Genomic DNA, 14684 nt, shown 5'->3' on the forward strand with positions numbered 1-14684 from the left:
GAGACCCCTGACAACCTTGGACATCTCCACATAGCCACATAGCCAAGGCCTGACTGCAGTCTACCCTGAGTTCTGGCCGAATGCCTGTGATTTCCCTGGGAGCAAGGCAAGGCTTCCCTTTTCTTTTTTTTTTTTGTTTTGATTGAGTGCAGGAAACTTTATTGATGGTACACGACAAGGTGGGGCTCCCAAGGTGTCTCCCTCTTCAGGGGGTCTGCGTGGAAACTGTGAGGAGGGGAGATTCTCAGTGGGGGCGGGGGCTGAGTGGGGCAGGGACTCCGCAGCAGTGAGAGCCTCTCTCTTCTTCTCGTGCTCTCACTAGGGCTGGTGGTCCGGGGGTCTTACTCCTTGGAGGCCATGTGGGCTCCGCCACCCTGTTGCTGTAGCCAAACTCACTGTCATATCAGGAAACGTGCTTGACAAAGTGGTCGTCGAGGGCAATGCCAGCTCCAGCATCGAAGGTGAAAGAGTGGGTGTCGCTGTTGAAGTTGGAGGAGACGACCTGGTGCTCGGTGTAGCCCGGGATGCCCTTGAAGAGCCCTCTGAAGACTGCTTCACCACCTTCCTGATGTCATCCTATTTGGCAGGTTTTTCCAGATGGCAGGTCAGGCCCACAACTGACACGTTGGCAGTGGGGACACAAAAGGCCATGCCAGGGAGGTTCCCATTCAGCTCAGGGATGACCTTGCCCACAGGGCTTCCCTATCTTGTGGGAGAGTCTCACAAGGGTGTTTCTCATCCATGTCCCTAGTTTAGTTGAGACTAGGGCTTTCCATCTTCCCCTTCTCTCTCCGCACCCCCTACAACCTGCTCCACTTTAGGATGGAGCCGCAGGCTTCTGTGTAAATCTGTAGAACTGCTTGCTGAAGTTTACAGTTTGTTCCTCGACAGAGTGACCCATCACTCATAAGACCTGTCATCTGACCTCTGAGATTGTGAATGCTGTCCCATGGGATTAGAGATGCAGGGAGCTGACATCATGTTGGTCTTGATTTTGCTGTTTTGTGAGACCTGCGAATTGCTCAACTGCTTGAAACTCCTCACCTTCACTTGTTTCTGTGGACACAGATATTCTTTGGAGTACTATACAGTTCCAATTAGTAAAGCTTTCAGTATTCATTTTGCATCTCATCATTAAAGTTTATTCTTAGTAACTGATTTAAAATAATGAATTGTTTACATAACAACTACTGTTACATAACACACACACACACACACACACACACAGAGCTAAGGTCAGAATACCATGGAGGAAAAGAAGAATCTGGTGGTCAGTTCCCTTATATTCTTCTATTGACAAATTTTCTTGTTGGGACCTTCACTTATTTCATCAAAGGATTGTGGCTAATGATCTAATTTATTACTCAGAATCTTTTTATTTATTTGTTTTGGAGACAGGGTCTCACTCTGTTGCCCAGGCTAGAGTGCAGTGGTGTGATCATAGCTCACGGTAGCCTCCACCTTCTATGCTCAAGCAATCCTCCTGCCTCAGCCTCAGGAGTGGCTGGGACTACAGGCACACACCACCAAGCCCAGCTAATTTTTTTTTTTTTTTTCTGTAGAGACGGGGTTTCGTCATGTTGCCTAGGCTGGTCTTGAACTCCCGGGCTCAAGCAATCCTCCTGCCTCAGCCTCCCAAAGTGCTGGGATTACAGGTGTGAGCCACCACAGCCGGCCACACCACTCAGAATCTTAAGTCATTGTCAAATAATGGAAAGCATACAAATGAAACAGTAGTCCAATTCTAGAATTAATATAAAAAGAAAGCTCTAATATTCAAAGACCAAACAGATTTTACAGGATAAAACAACTGTCATTAAAAAGTAAAACTGGCAGGTGTGGTGGTGCACATCTGTAATCCCAGCACTCTGGGAGGCCGAGGCAGGAGCATTACTTGAGCCCAGGAGTTTGAGACCAGCCTGAGCAACATGGCAAGACCCCGTCTCTACAAAAAGTACAAAAATTAGCCAGGCATGGTGGCATGCTCCTGTAGTCACAGCTACTCAGGAGGCTGAGGTGGGAGGATCACTTGAGCTTGGGAGGAGGTTGCAGTGAGCTGAGATGGTGCCACTGCACTTTAGCCTGGGCAACAGAGCAAGACCCTGTCTCCAAAAAAAAAAGAAGCCATTTCTTCAGAATAGGATATCAAATATGTAAAGTAATAATTTGAGAAACATGAAAAAGCGTTATGTGTAAAGAAAATCAGAAGACTTAATCTGTATTAGTTTAATGTAAAAGCATGCACATATGTGAAACAAAGTAGAAGGGAACACTAAAAAAAATGGGTGTGATTGGGTCATGGGAGAATGTTTTTTACTTTTTGGTTGTAATGTTTGTGTGATACAAGAGGGACAGAAATTACTTTCGAAATGTACTTGTTAATTTTAGCAAAATCCTCGTGGAAATTATACTGCTAGTTTTAAAATAAAACACAAGCACTAAAATAATAAAGGTTATGTTTCATTTTTATTAACTTAGTTTTGCCATGGTTGAGACTGGATTTGCCTTAGTTCAATTTATCAAGCACTTAACTATGTGTTCCGCACATAATAATCATCTTAGCATAGAGGAACATGTCTCCTAATCCGCACAAGAGATACTATTTTCATCACTTCATAGAGGAGGTTAATAAACTTGCCTAGGTCCTAAGATCTTCAATTGATGAAGTTAGGATTTCAACCCAGAGCCAAGTAATGTAATGGCTGATGTTTTCCACAGAGAAAATGTAAGCCGAGATGATGCTCAAACTATAAATCTGGAACCTTAGGGGGACAAAAACGTATGGATGTCTCCTTCCCATTACTTTAGCATTTTAATTAGATTCCTGTGTCTCTGTCTTTGGAAATGCAAGCTGCTTGCAGTTCATCATAGCGAACTCACACAATTCATTTTATGAAACACAAACCTGTTCTCACAAACTCACTGTCATCTCTTTTTAATCTTTCTAACTGTGATAAAAATCATACTGCACTTTACCCTGTGTAACCTCCAATGATCTTTGACCAAAAGCCAAATCTTTTTTTTGTTGTGTTTGCTTTATGGACAGTTAGGTTCTACATAGGTACTTAAACATGAAAATTGAAATCATAGAGGCTGGGCACAGTAGCTCATGCCTGTAATCCCAGCACTTTGGAAGGCCGAGGTGGGCGGATCACCTGAGGTCAGGAGTTCGAGACCAGCCTGACTAACATGGTGAAACACCGTCTGTACTAAAAATACAAAAATTAGCTGGGCTGGTGGCCCGTGCCTGTAATCCCAGCTACTCCGGAGGCTGAGGCAGGAGAATCACCTGAATCTGTGAGGCGTTGGCTGGAGTGAGCCAGGATCGCGCCATTGCACTCCAGCCTGGGCAATAAGGGCAAAACTCTGTCTCAACAACAACAATAATAATAATAAATAAAAGAAAGAAATCACAGAAACTATACCAGAAAATAGGATACAAAACCAACAGTGAGGAGATTGAGAAAAGGAGGCAGATATGTAAAGAGGAAAAGGAAGGGGGCCCAAGTGAGGCCGGAAAAAGCGGGGAGAAGGAGGAGGCTCATTAGGTCAGAAGCAACCTGACGTCTTCTAAGTTCTGGCCAAGGGTAGATCAACAGATCCAGATTCCTGAGCTTTAAAATGTTATTCGGCCGCTTCATCACTTGTCCCCGACTTTGCAGCGAATCCGACGGTAACTTTAGTCTCCATTGCTTGGAGCAGCCACAGTGGACAATGGACGGCATATTCTGGGCAGCTGTTGCTGAACTCAAGGCAACTCTTACTGCCTTTCTCTTTTCGGGCTCAAGATTCCCTGCATTATTGCCCATAGGCATGTGTTTTACCCCATACTCCTTCTCCCTTTTATCTTGATTTTCGCGGTGCTGGGGAGTCTGCAGGGATTCCATGGCGACGGGCTCACTGGGACAGGGGCTGGGGTTGTGCGTCCCTGAGGCAAGGCAAATACAGAAAAGCGAATAGAGACAGAGGGCTAAGATTCCAAAGCACTGAAAGGTAGAAACTGCGTTAGAAGAGAGAGGGGAGCACAAACGCCCGGAGAGAGCGAGCCCTCGGGATACCATTGGCTATAGGCTGGCCTCCGAACAACTGGAAGGTCCAAGTCCTGAGCGTCTGGTTACCCGGGCAACCGCATGGTCTCGCGATACATACCTCGCGCCTGCGCATTGCCCCTGTAGCGGGGGTGGTGGGGTGGCCCGGTCCGGAGACTCCACCCCGGGGCCTAAACTGAAGTCTAAAAGATTGGGCCTCGTTGTGTCGTTTCCGGGTCGCGCGACGCTGTGGGCCGCTTTCCCCTCTCCGGAGTGACCTAACACAGGATAACGAAACCTGCACTGCTCCGAGCGCTTCCTCCCCGGCCCGTCGGGTCTGCGAGGCGAGGCCGGGAGGTGAGGCCGGGAGGTGAGGCCGGGAGGCGAGGCCGGGAGGCGAGGGCTCTGCGCACGCGCGGCGCAGGCGCACTGGGAGCCGGTGCTGTTGCCTTCAGTTGACCACGGATTCGCCATCGTGAGTTCCAGGTGGGCGCGCGGGGCCCACGTAGGGCAGGAGGCCAGCCCCGGGGGGATCGGGCCCGGGACTCTGCGGAATCTGGAGGCCGAAGCCCGCGCGCACGCAGGGTCTCTGCTGCTTCCCCAACGCCTGTTGCGTGGCCGCAGGACCCGCCGCCCTCCCGGTTAGGCCGCCCAGTCCCGGGCCGGGCGCGTGCACCCAGAGCTTCCGCGCTTCTAGTCCGGCTCCTCTGCTGGATTGCAGCGCCGGCTGGGCACCAGGAGTACAAAGCGAAAACCCCACGCCGGCCCTTCTGTTCTCCACGGTCTCCAAGGAGACACGGACAACAGAACAACACTTCCGTGTGCTAAATAGTAAAGCACCAAGGTACTCGATCCAGGGGCGGCGTGCAGTGGGGAGGTGAGCTTTGGGTCGGCCGTCGCCCCTCGGCTACCGGCGGGATCCAGAAACCGGGAGTCACCACCAATACCGTTCTCAACTTTACTCCCAGCTGGTCACTACTGTGTCGGGAGATTCTACCTTCTTTTCCGACTAACATGTATTTTTCTCCAGTCCTTTCTGCGGCGTCTCTAGTGCAGGCCACCGTCATTTCTAACCTGGACGACTCCAGGAGCGTCTTTGCTGCTCAAGGACTCTTCCTTTGCCCAGATCCACAAAGATCTATAACGTCTTTCTAATCACGACACCTCTGCTTTAGATGTTAAAGTTGCTTCACACTGGAAGGCTTGCAAAGGTCTTCATTATCTGGTCCTTACCCACCTTTCCTAGTTTCTCACCGCTTTCTCTAGCATCTCTGCCCCAGCCGCATTGAACTTATTTGAACTTTTTTTTTTTTTTTTTTTTTTTTTTTGAGACATAGCAGTCGCCCAGGCTGGAGTGCAGTGGCGCGATTCCGGCTCACTGCAACCTCCGCCTGCCGGGTTCAAGCGATTCTCCTGCCTCAGCCTCCCGAGTAGCTGGGAGTACAGGCGCGTGCCACCACGCCCGGCTAATTTTCGTATTTTTAGTAGAAACGGGTCACCATGTTGGTCAGGCTAGTCTTGATCTACTGACCTCAAGTGATCCGCCCGCCTGGGCTTCCCAAAGTGCTGGGATTACAGGCGTGAGCCACCTCGCCAGCCAACTTATTTCTTTTAATACTGAGATACCTTTCTTTACTCCATACTTCTTTTGGTAGGCATTGTTTAGATGTAGGTTAAGAGGTCCGGCAGGGCGCGGTGGCTCATGCCGGTAGTCCCAGCACTCTGGGAGGCCGAGGCGGGCGGATCACAAAGTCAGGAGATGGAGACCATCCTGGCCAACATGGTGAAACCCCGTCTCTACTAAAAATACAAGAATTAGCCGGGCGTGATGGCCCGTGCCTGTAGTCCCAGCTACTCGGGAGGCTGAGGCAGGAGAATCGCTTGAACCCTGGAGGCGGAGGATGCAGTGAGCCGAGATTGTGCCACTGCACTTCAGCCTGGCGACAGAATGAGACTCCGTCTCAAAAAAACAAAGAAAAAAACGGCAGTTCCTCTGTGAGGACTGCCTTTTCCCACCCCCCCTCAACTAAGCTAGGCCTCTGCTGGATGTTCCCTAAGCATACTGTTCCCTGACCTTCATGTGCATCAGGCTTTATTGTATAATTTCCTGCTAATATTTTTTCCTCGTGGACTCTAAGCTCACTGAGGTCTGTGAGAAAAAATACTTAATCTTTATGGCCTGGCACATCGTGGATAATCCATAAATATTTGTTGAAGAAAGGAAGGGGCCTGCGGCTGAGAGTGGGAGTGGTATTCCAGGCAGAGGGACTAATGTGTATAAAGACTTGCAGGTGGGAAAATGCTGGCCTCATTAAATAGTATGTTGTTCGGTGTTGAGGACTTGTGCTTCGTGGGGCCTAAGGAGAAAGAGGGCCTAAGTGGGAGATTGAGCTGGAGTGTGGAGGGCCTTTTATGTCACATTAGAGTTTAGGCGGGGCATGGTAGCTCATGCCCGCAATCCCAGTACTTTTGGGGAGGCCGAGGCTACGGGATCGCCTGAGCCTAGGAGTTGAAGACCAGCCCAGGCAACAAAGCAAGACCCTGTCTCTGTAGAATTTTTTTTTTTTTTAAGACGGAGTCTTACTCCATTGCCCAGGCTGGAGCACAGTGGTGCAATTACGGCTCATTGCAGCCTCCGCCTCCTGGGTTCAAGCAGTTCCCCTACCTCAGCCACCCACCTAAGTAGCCTGGATTACAGGTGTGCACCACCACTCCTGGCTAATTTTTGTATTTTTAGTAGAGACTGGGTTTCACCATATTTGCCAGGCTGGTCTCGAACTCCTGACCTCAAGTGATCTGTCCAGCTTGTCCTCCCAAAGTGCTGGGATTACAGGTGTGAGCCACCGTGCCCAGCCTATACAGAAAATTTAAAAATTAAAAAAATTTTCTGGGCTTGGTGGTATGCGCCTATAATCCCAGCTACTCAGCAGGAGGCTGAGGTGGGAGGATTGCTTGAACCCAGAAGTTCAAGGCTGCAGTGAGCCATGATCCAACGACTGCACTACTGCCAGGTGACAGGGCAAGACTGTCTAGTAAAAAGAGTTTGCCCTTGATCTACAGGCAGCAGAGGCCTCTTGAGACAGCTCTAAAGGGCCCTCAGCAAAGCCTATTTTTCTCTTTCTCTAAAGCTATAAAATCTTATCAGTCAGTACTTTGTTTCTGGATTATATTGCGTGAGATTATGCTTATCCAGACTACTTGGCTCTCTTAATCTCCCCAGCAGATTCTGCAGGTGGGAGAAGTTTATAGCCTGTTTTGTGATCCCTCCGGAGCATGATTTTAAGTATTTATTCTGTGGTGTTTGGATGCGGAGACATCATCTGACTTGCAGTTGGCAAGAGCTCTGCCCCATCCTATTTGTTTCACCCCTCTGTCACTTATTTCCCTCTTCCTGACCACTTTGAACCTGATGCCAGCCCCTCGCAGTCACTGCACTGCATCTGGATGAGCCACTTTTCTTCCTGATTTCCTGAGCTCTAGGGGAGCATAGAGATAATGGGGTCAGGGGGCACAGTGTGGCCACCGTGAAGGAAGCAGCTTAGGCCCCAGAAGTCTCCAGGAGTGGGCAGTACCGAGACGACCAGGGTGTGATCTCTCACCCTAAGGAGGTGAATTTGGCTTTTCTGTGGGAAGGTGTCTGGGAAGAATATCAGAGACCAATAGCGCTCAGGGGGCCCTTTCTTGGGGATGTCCAGTGTGGAAACACCCTGTCCTACACCAGTGGTTCCTGATTCCGGCTCTGAATCAGATTCACTAGGGCAACTTTTTTTTTTTTTTTGATATGGAGTCTTGCTGTCGCCCAGGCTAGAATGCAGTGGCGCGATCTCGACTCACTACAACCTCCGTCTCCCGGATTCAAGAGATTCTCCTGCCTCAGCCTCCGAGTAGCTGGGATTACAGGCAGGCACCACCATGCCTGGCTAATTTTTTTGTATTTTTTAGTAGAGACAGGATTTTGCCATATTGGCCAGGCTGGTCTCGAACTCCTGACCTTATGATCCGCCCGCCTTGGGCTCCCAGTTTGCTTTGGTTACTGGCGTGAGCCACTGCACCCGGCCTAGGGCAGCTTTTTATAAGCACAGATGCCCAGGCCTTATTATTGAAGATTCCAATTCAGTAGATCTGGGTTGAGGACCAAGCATCTGCATGTTTTAAGAAGCCACAGGTTATTTTTGAGGTGTAGCAAGGATTGAAAGAACAGAAAACTTGGATTTGGAAAACTAGTTGTGACTTTAGGAAAACTAGTTGTGACTTTAGGCAGTGAGTCAGTTTTTCCTAATGCACACATTGGGGAATTCTTTAGGAATGCTGTGAGAAGCAAATAATACATGGAGAGAGTGCTTTATACAGCGATACACTGCACAGACACACTTGCCTTCAACATCAGCTGCCAGCCTAGTAAGTGGTAGTATAAATGCAAAGGATATAACTTCCTTTAGTTTTGCCAGGTGGGTCCCTGTGATTCTAGCTGAGACCCAGGAAGGAAGGGAAGAAAACTGAGGGAAGAGAAGGGAGTGTGTAGTTGCCTATGGGAAGGATAAAAGGATATGCCCTCCGGACCAATAGTTTATAACATTTTCCCCATTAAGCATCCTTCTACTCATTTTTCCTCAATGGATTAGTATCTTTAAATTTCATTACATTTCCCTAGTCTTCATGGAATTGCCAGCCAGAGAAGTCAGCTCGGGGTCACCCTAAAAAGGAGGACTGGCCGGGAGTGGTGGTTCGTACCTGTAATCCCAGCACTCTGGGAAGCTGAGGTGGGTGAATCACCTGAGGTCAGGAGTTCGAGACCAGCCTGGCCAACATGGTGAAACCCCATCTCTACTAAAAATACAAAAATTAGCCAGGCGTGGTGTTGGGCACCTATAATCCCAGCTACTCCGGAGGCTGTGGCAGGAGAATTGCTTGAATCTGGGAGGCAGAGGTTGCAATAAGCTGAGATCATGCCATTGCACTCCAGCCTGGGCAACAAGAGCGAAACTCCGTCTCAAAAAACAAGAAAAAAAAGGAGTGTATGCCTGCATATGTATCAAATGCTGTAGGAAGGATATTCAAGAAATTTAGGGCCCTGGGAGGTGGGGAGACTTACAAAAGTGGACATGGCAGTGTTATTTGAAGTTTTAATCATGAGATGACTGTTCAGTTCTTTAAAATATCACACCTGATTGGTTGTGAATGGCAGAGGCCACCGGAGTATTTGCAGATTGGGAGCTCTACGTGGGTGGACATCGGGTCTTGCTTACTGTGAGCCCCAGGACCTAGAACACCACTTGCACACTGGAGGTGCTCAGATCTTTTTTTTTTTTTTTTTTCAGACAGGGTCAGATGTGTTACTGGGCTGGAGTGTGGTGGCACAATCACGCTCACTGCATCCTTGACCTCCTGGGGTCAAGTGATCTTCCCACCTCAGCCTCCCGAGTAGCTGGGACTACAGGTGCGCCTCACACTTAGCTCATTTATGTATTTTTTGTAGAGGGTTTCTCCATGTTGCTCAGAGTGGTCTTGAACTCATGGGCTGAAGTGATCTGTCCACCGCAGCCTCCCAGAATTCTGACACTGAAGGCGTGAGCCAGTGTGCCAGGCCTAGAATATTTGTTGAGTGAATGAATGGAAGCCCAACTAGATAGCATTTTGGAAAACAGTAACAAGTTATAAGATTAATACCATACAGTCACTAGAAGGTTAATTATGAACAAGTAGAAACAGAATATTTTTAATAAATGAAATAGACAAATGGAATTGTACTATGATTGCAATAATTAAAACTTTCACATATTGCTTGTATAGGAATAAAGACAAAGTCATATAAAAAAATGGGGAAAATTAAACACTACTCACCCATAGTCCTGAGTATTTTAAAGAGCCTTCGTAGAGCATTCAAAATGGGGTAAGAAAAATGGGGAAAAATAAAATTACTTAATCTTTAAAAGGAAGACAAGTGTATGCTCACCTAATTGGACTTATATAATCAGGCTTGCTCTAGCTTATCCAGAATCAGAGTACAGGCCGGGCGCAGTGGCTCATGCCTGTAATCCCAGCACTTTGGGAGGCTGAGGTGGGTGGATCACCTGAGGTCAGGAGTTTGAGACCAGCCTGGGCAACATGGTGAAACCCTGTCTCTACTGAAAAAAAAATAGAAACATTAGCTGGGCTTGGTGGTGGGCGCCTGAAATCCCAGCTACTCGGGAGGCTGAGGCAGGAGAATCGCTTGAACCCAGGAGTGGAGGTTGCAGTGAGCTGAGATTGTGCCACTGCACTCCAGCCTGGGCAACAAGAGTGAAATTCTGTCTCAAAAAATAAATAAATAAATAAATAAGAATCAGAGAGTACAGTCAAGATATTCTTAAGTCATGCAGTTGTCGCTAACATGAATTTTTTCTGTTGTCATTTTGCTTCTTGGAAGGATTTTCAAAATGGCTGCAGCTCCTCAAGCACCGGGGCGGGGATCTCTCCGTAAGACGAGACCTCTGGTTGTGAAGACGTCCTTGAACAACCCATACATCATCCGCTGGAGCGCTCTGGAGAGCGAGGATATGCACTTCATCCTACACACGCTTGAGGACAGGCTTAAAGCTATTGGACTTCAGAAGATTGAAGATAAGAAGAAAAAGAACAAAACACCTTTTCTGAAAAAAGAAAGCAGAGAGAAATGCAGCATTGCTGTTGATATTAGTGAGAATCTGAAGGAGAAGAAAACAGATGGTAAGCAGCAAGTGTCAGGGTGGACGCCTGCACACGTCAGGAAGCAGCTTGCCATTGGCGTTAACGAAGTTACCAGAGCCCTGGAAAGGAGTGAACTGCTGTTAGTTCTGGTGTGTAAATCAGTCAAGCCTGCCATGATCACCTCACACTTGATTCAGTTAAGCCTAAGCAGAAGTGTCCCTGCCTGTCAGGTCCCCCGGCTCAGTGAGAGAATCGCCCCCGTCATTGGCTTAAAATGTGTTCTAGCCTTGGGGTTCAAAAAGAACACCACTGACTTTGTGGACGAAGTAAGAGCCATCATCCCCAGAGTCCCCAGTTTAAGTGTACCATGGCTTCAAGATAGAATTGAAGATTCTGGGGAAAATTTAGAGACTGAACCTCTGGAAAGCCAAGACAGAGAGCTTTTGGACACTTCATTTGAAGATCTGTCAAAACCTAAGAGAAAGCTTGCTGACGGTCGGCAGGCTTCTGTAACATTACAACCCCTTAAAATAAAGAAACTGATTCCAAACCCTAATAAGATAAGGAAACCACCCAAAAGTAAAAAAGCTACTCCAAAGTAATCTTGCATAAACTTGTCATGTCATACAGTTTGTGAAAGGACACCTTGTAAAGAAGCCTTGAAACTAATAAAATGAGTTATACTTACATAGATTCATAGGGTCCTGTTTGGTAATATTCAAATGTGTAAGACTCTTTGTAACTATGGCACAGATATACTAAGTGCAGGAAATATTCAAAATTAGGAATATCCAAACAGACGTTAATTGAAACTAATGTTCATGCGTGTGTAAATTGACTTTTTCTTTTTTTTTTTTGAGACAGTTTCACTCTTGTTGTCCAGGCTGGAGTGCAATGGTGCAGTCTCAGCTCACTGCAACCTCCTCCTCCCGGGTTCAAGCAATTCTCCTGCCTCAGCTTCCCAAGTATCTGGGACTACAGGTGCGCACCACCATGCCTAGCTAAGTTTTGTATTTTTAGTAGACATGGGGTTTTACCATGTTGGCCAGGATGGTTTCCGTCTCTTGACCTCGTGATTTGCCCACGTCAGCCTCCCAAAGTGCTAGGATTACAGCTGCGAGCCACCGTGCCTGGCCTTTTTTTTTTTTTTTTTTTTTTTTGAGACAGAGTTTCGCTCTGTCGCCAAGGCAGGAGTGCAGCGGCACAATCTCAGCTCACTGCACCCTCCACCACCCAGATTCAACGATTCTCCTGTCTCAGCCGCCTGAGTAGCTAAGATTACAGGTGCCCACCACCACACCCAGCTCATTGTTTTGTATTTTTAGTAGAGATGGGGTTTCACCATGTTGGTCAGGCTGGTCTCGAACTGACCTCGTGATCCACCTGCCTTGTCCTCCCAAAGTGCTGGGATTACAGGCGTGAGCAGCCGCGTCCAGCCTAAATTGACTTTTTCAAAGGCTGGTAGAGTGCATGTGAGCAAGAATATCTGTGTCCTACAACGCTTAGCATTTTCCCATCAAACCTGGAAAATGTACCACGGTAAATGTTGTAGTCAGTGAGGTAGATGGAACTGAATTGGGGAAGCATTATCAGTTTTAAAGGAAAGATCCCAAATGCCAAGCAATCCACTGTCTTCAGAAGCAACACATCATTTTTCACTTCATGTCAATTTGACTTTTAGGTAGGAATAGACATAAGCTTGGGAGAAAGACAATATTTAGAGAAAAAATATCAAAAATATAGAAAAAGTCAGATAAGGTTATTTTGACGGTACAGTTCACCCCCATTACGTGATTCACTTACCTCCTTGGAAATCTAACGTATAAAAGGTATGATGGTAATTGGATGAAATGTGGCCAAAAGATTAAAAAAACTGAGGAGCTTGGGTTCTCAGAGGTGGGTGTGTGACAAGAGTCCTTCAGGTTAGGAGATGGAGCATAACCGATGCTCTGTTAGAGCGTCTGCTGTTTACAGTGTGTATGGAAAAGTTACTTTCTATAATTTAGAAGGAAGGTATTTACTAAAGATTTTTCCAGCTGAAAGTCTGGCTGACTCATGGATTATGCCACCTCTCGATTTAAATTTTACTTAGTGCCATCTTGGCCAAAAAGAAGAAAAAAAGATAGCTTACTGAATAGAACATTTTCATTATAGACAAAGTACAGTACAATGCAGTTTTAAATCTACAAGAAACTATTGCATTTCAATTTAGTTTTAATAGCTACTTCATAAGCAGTTTAATTCTCGAAAATGTTAATTAGTAATCTGCTTCAATTATGGAGGCAAATGTAATTATTATTCTATTTAAAAGTGGTTAATAATTTGATTACAAATTATGTAAATGACTCTTTAAAGGAGCAGTGTAACTGTCACCATGAGGTAAGCTCATGACAAAGTTTCCAACTGGCAATGCTGCAGTTATTTATTTTACTTTCGAGATAGAGTCTCACTCTGCTGCCCAGGCTGGAGTGCAGTGGTGTGATCCCGGCTCACTGCAACCCCGCCTCCTGGGTTCAAGCGATTCTCCTGCCTCAGCCTCCCGAATAGCTGGGATTACAGGTGCACACCACCGTGCCCAGCTAGTTTTTGTAATTTTAGTAGAGATAGGGCTTCACCATGTTGGCCAGGCTGGTCTCAGACTCCTGACCTCAAGTGATCTGCTCACCTCGGCCTCCCAAAGTGCAGGGATTACAGGTGTGAGCCACCGTGCCTGGCTGATTCTGCAATTATTTGAAAACCTACTTTGTATAGACTTTGTGGCATGAAAATGAGTGGGAAGTAAAGTCCTAAATTAGAGCCTTGACTCCAGGTTAAGTAAAAATCTCATTTACTTAATGCTGGTATCTCAAACCCTGTTCCAGTGAATGAGGAATATTTTGTTTCTTGAAGCCTTTCTCCTGTTAAGAAAGAACGCTAATGCAATTAGGGTGGAACCATCTGAAATTCCAAGTCTTCCATTATCTCCAAGAAAGGTCCTAATTATGCACTACTGTGGGGCCCAGTCGCCCTCTGGTGGTAGTCTCAGGGATGTCACAGCTGTGGGTTGGTCTTTAGAATCACGGCAACCTATAGAAAGGAGAGTTCCAACTCCTTCGTAGTGACCAAGGTCAACAAACTTTCTGTAAAAGACCAGAGAGTGAATATCTTAGGCTTTGCAGGCCACACAATCTGTCACAACAACCCAACTCAGCTTTGTAGTGTGAAGCAGCCATAGGCAATATGTAAATGAAAGTGGCTGTGGCCAAGAGTGGTGGCTCATGTCTGTAATCCCAGTACTTTGGGAGGCCAAGGCAGAAGGATCACTTGAGGCCAGGGGTTAAAGACCAGCCCAGGAAACATAGCAAGACCTTGTCTCTACAAAAAATGAAAAACTTAGCCAGGCGTGGTGGTATGCACGCCCAGCTAGTTCTTTTTCTTCAAAAAGACGCTGAAGCAGGAGGATCATTTTAACCCAGGAGTATGGGGCTGCAGTGAGCTGTGACTGTGCCACTGTATTCTAGCCTGGACAATAGAGTGAGACCCTGTCCTAAAAAAAAAAAAAAAAAAAGTATGGCTATGTTCCAATAAAACCTTATTGAGGGACACTGGAATTTGAATTTTGTGTAATTTGCACATGTCACAAAATGATGTCATTTTTTGGCTTTTTCTCCTCAACCATTCCAGAAAATAAAAACATTCTTAGCCTGTGGGCTACACAAAAATAAGCAATGGGCTGGATTTAGCCCACAGGCCATAGTTTGGTGGCCCCTGCCTGGGATAAGATATGATTGGTTTCACTGGTCTCATAACTTGAAGGAAATGCCATCATGTCTAAAACAATTAACTTCTGCACTGAACTTCCTAGGCACTGGCACAGTGAAGGCAGGGGAAAGTATCTACTTTTGTTTTTTGAGACGGAGTCTTGCACTGTCACCCAGGCTGGAGTGCAGTGGCATGATCTTGGCTCTCACTGCAACTTCCGCCTCCTGGGTTCAAGTGATTCTCCTGCCT

The 14684-nt window shown here is 46.8% G+C and overlaps 4 protein-coding genes and 1 pseudogene across 12 annotated transcripts in view; 1 reads left to right on the plus strand and 4 right to left on the minus strand.

The window, feature by feature from the left end:
• ACBD7 (acyl-CoA binding domain containing 7) overlaps positions 1-4278 on the minus strand; it is a 21739-nt gene extending 17461 nt beyond the window's left edge. Inside the window, exon 1 of the mRNA XM_004049086.5 lies at positions 4150-4278. The gene's annotated coding sequence lies outside the window, so the exon portion shown is untranslated. The remainder of the gene's footprint in view (positions 1-4149) is intronic.
• On the minus strand, positions 342-901 carry LOC129524814 (glyceraldehyde-3-phosphate dehydrogenase-like; annotated as a pseudogene).
• On the minus strand, positions 2459-4134 carry RPP38-DT (RPP38 divergent transcript). Its single transcript, XM_055353778.2, has one exon. The coding sequence runs from the start codon at positions 4059-4061 to the stop codon at positions 3420-3422; it is 642 nt and encodes a 213-aa protein (XP_055209753.2). The 5' UTR covers positions 4062-4134; the 3' UTR covers positions 2459-3419.
• Positions 4163-11387, plus strand: RPP38 (ribonuclease P/MRP subunit p38). Of its 9 annotated transcripts, none has more exons than XM_063709910.1 (2): positions 4163-4385; positions 10435-11387. In XM_063709910.1, the coding sequence occupies exon 2, from the start codon at positions 10445-10447 to the stop codon at positions 11294-11296; it is 852 nt and encodes a 283-aa protein (XP_063565980.1). In that variant the 5' UTR covers positions 4163-4385; positions 10435-10444; the 3' UTR covers positions 11297-11387. The 9 variants fall into 9 exon arrangements, with proteins under 9 accessions (XP_063565980.1, XP_063565979.1, XP_018890948.2 ...); XM_063709909.1 differs by having other exon boundaries at positions 4273-4398; XM_019035403.4 differs by lacking the exon at positions 4163-4385 and adding an exon at positions 4408-4503.
• A 1503-nt stretch (positions 11388-12890) lies between these two features.
• NMT2 (N-myristoyltransferase 2) overlaps positions 12891-14684 on the minus strand; it is a 63439-nt gene continuing 61645 nt past the window's right edge. The window contains exon 12 of the mRNA XM_063709906.1: positions 12891-13813. Within this exon, the coding sequence (XP_063565976.1) occupies positions 13802-13813 (12 nt within the window). The 3' untranslated portion in view covers positions 12891-13801. The remainder of the gene's footprint in view (positions 13814-14684) is intronic.

Source organism: Gorilla gorilla, chromosome 8, assembly GCF_029281585.2.
Source record: "Gorilla gorilla gorilla isolate KB3781 chromosome 8, NHGRI_mGorGor1-v2.1_pri, whole genome shotgun sequence".
In the NCBI taxonomy this organism is placed as follows: domain Eukaryota; kingdom Metazoa; phylum Chordata; class Mammalia; order Primates; family Hominidae; genus Gorilla; species Gorilla gorilla.

Bases quoted from the DNA above. Each gene is read 5' to 3' on its own strand.
- RPP38 (XM_063709910.1), top strand. From the start codon at position 10,445: ATGGCTGCAGCTCCTCAAGCACCGGGGCGGGGATCTCTCCGTAAGACG.
- RPP38-DT (XM_055353778.2), bottom strand. From the start codon at position 4,061: ATGGTATCCCGAGGGCTCGCTCTCTCCGGGCGTTTGTGCTCCCCTCTC.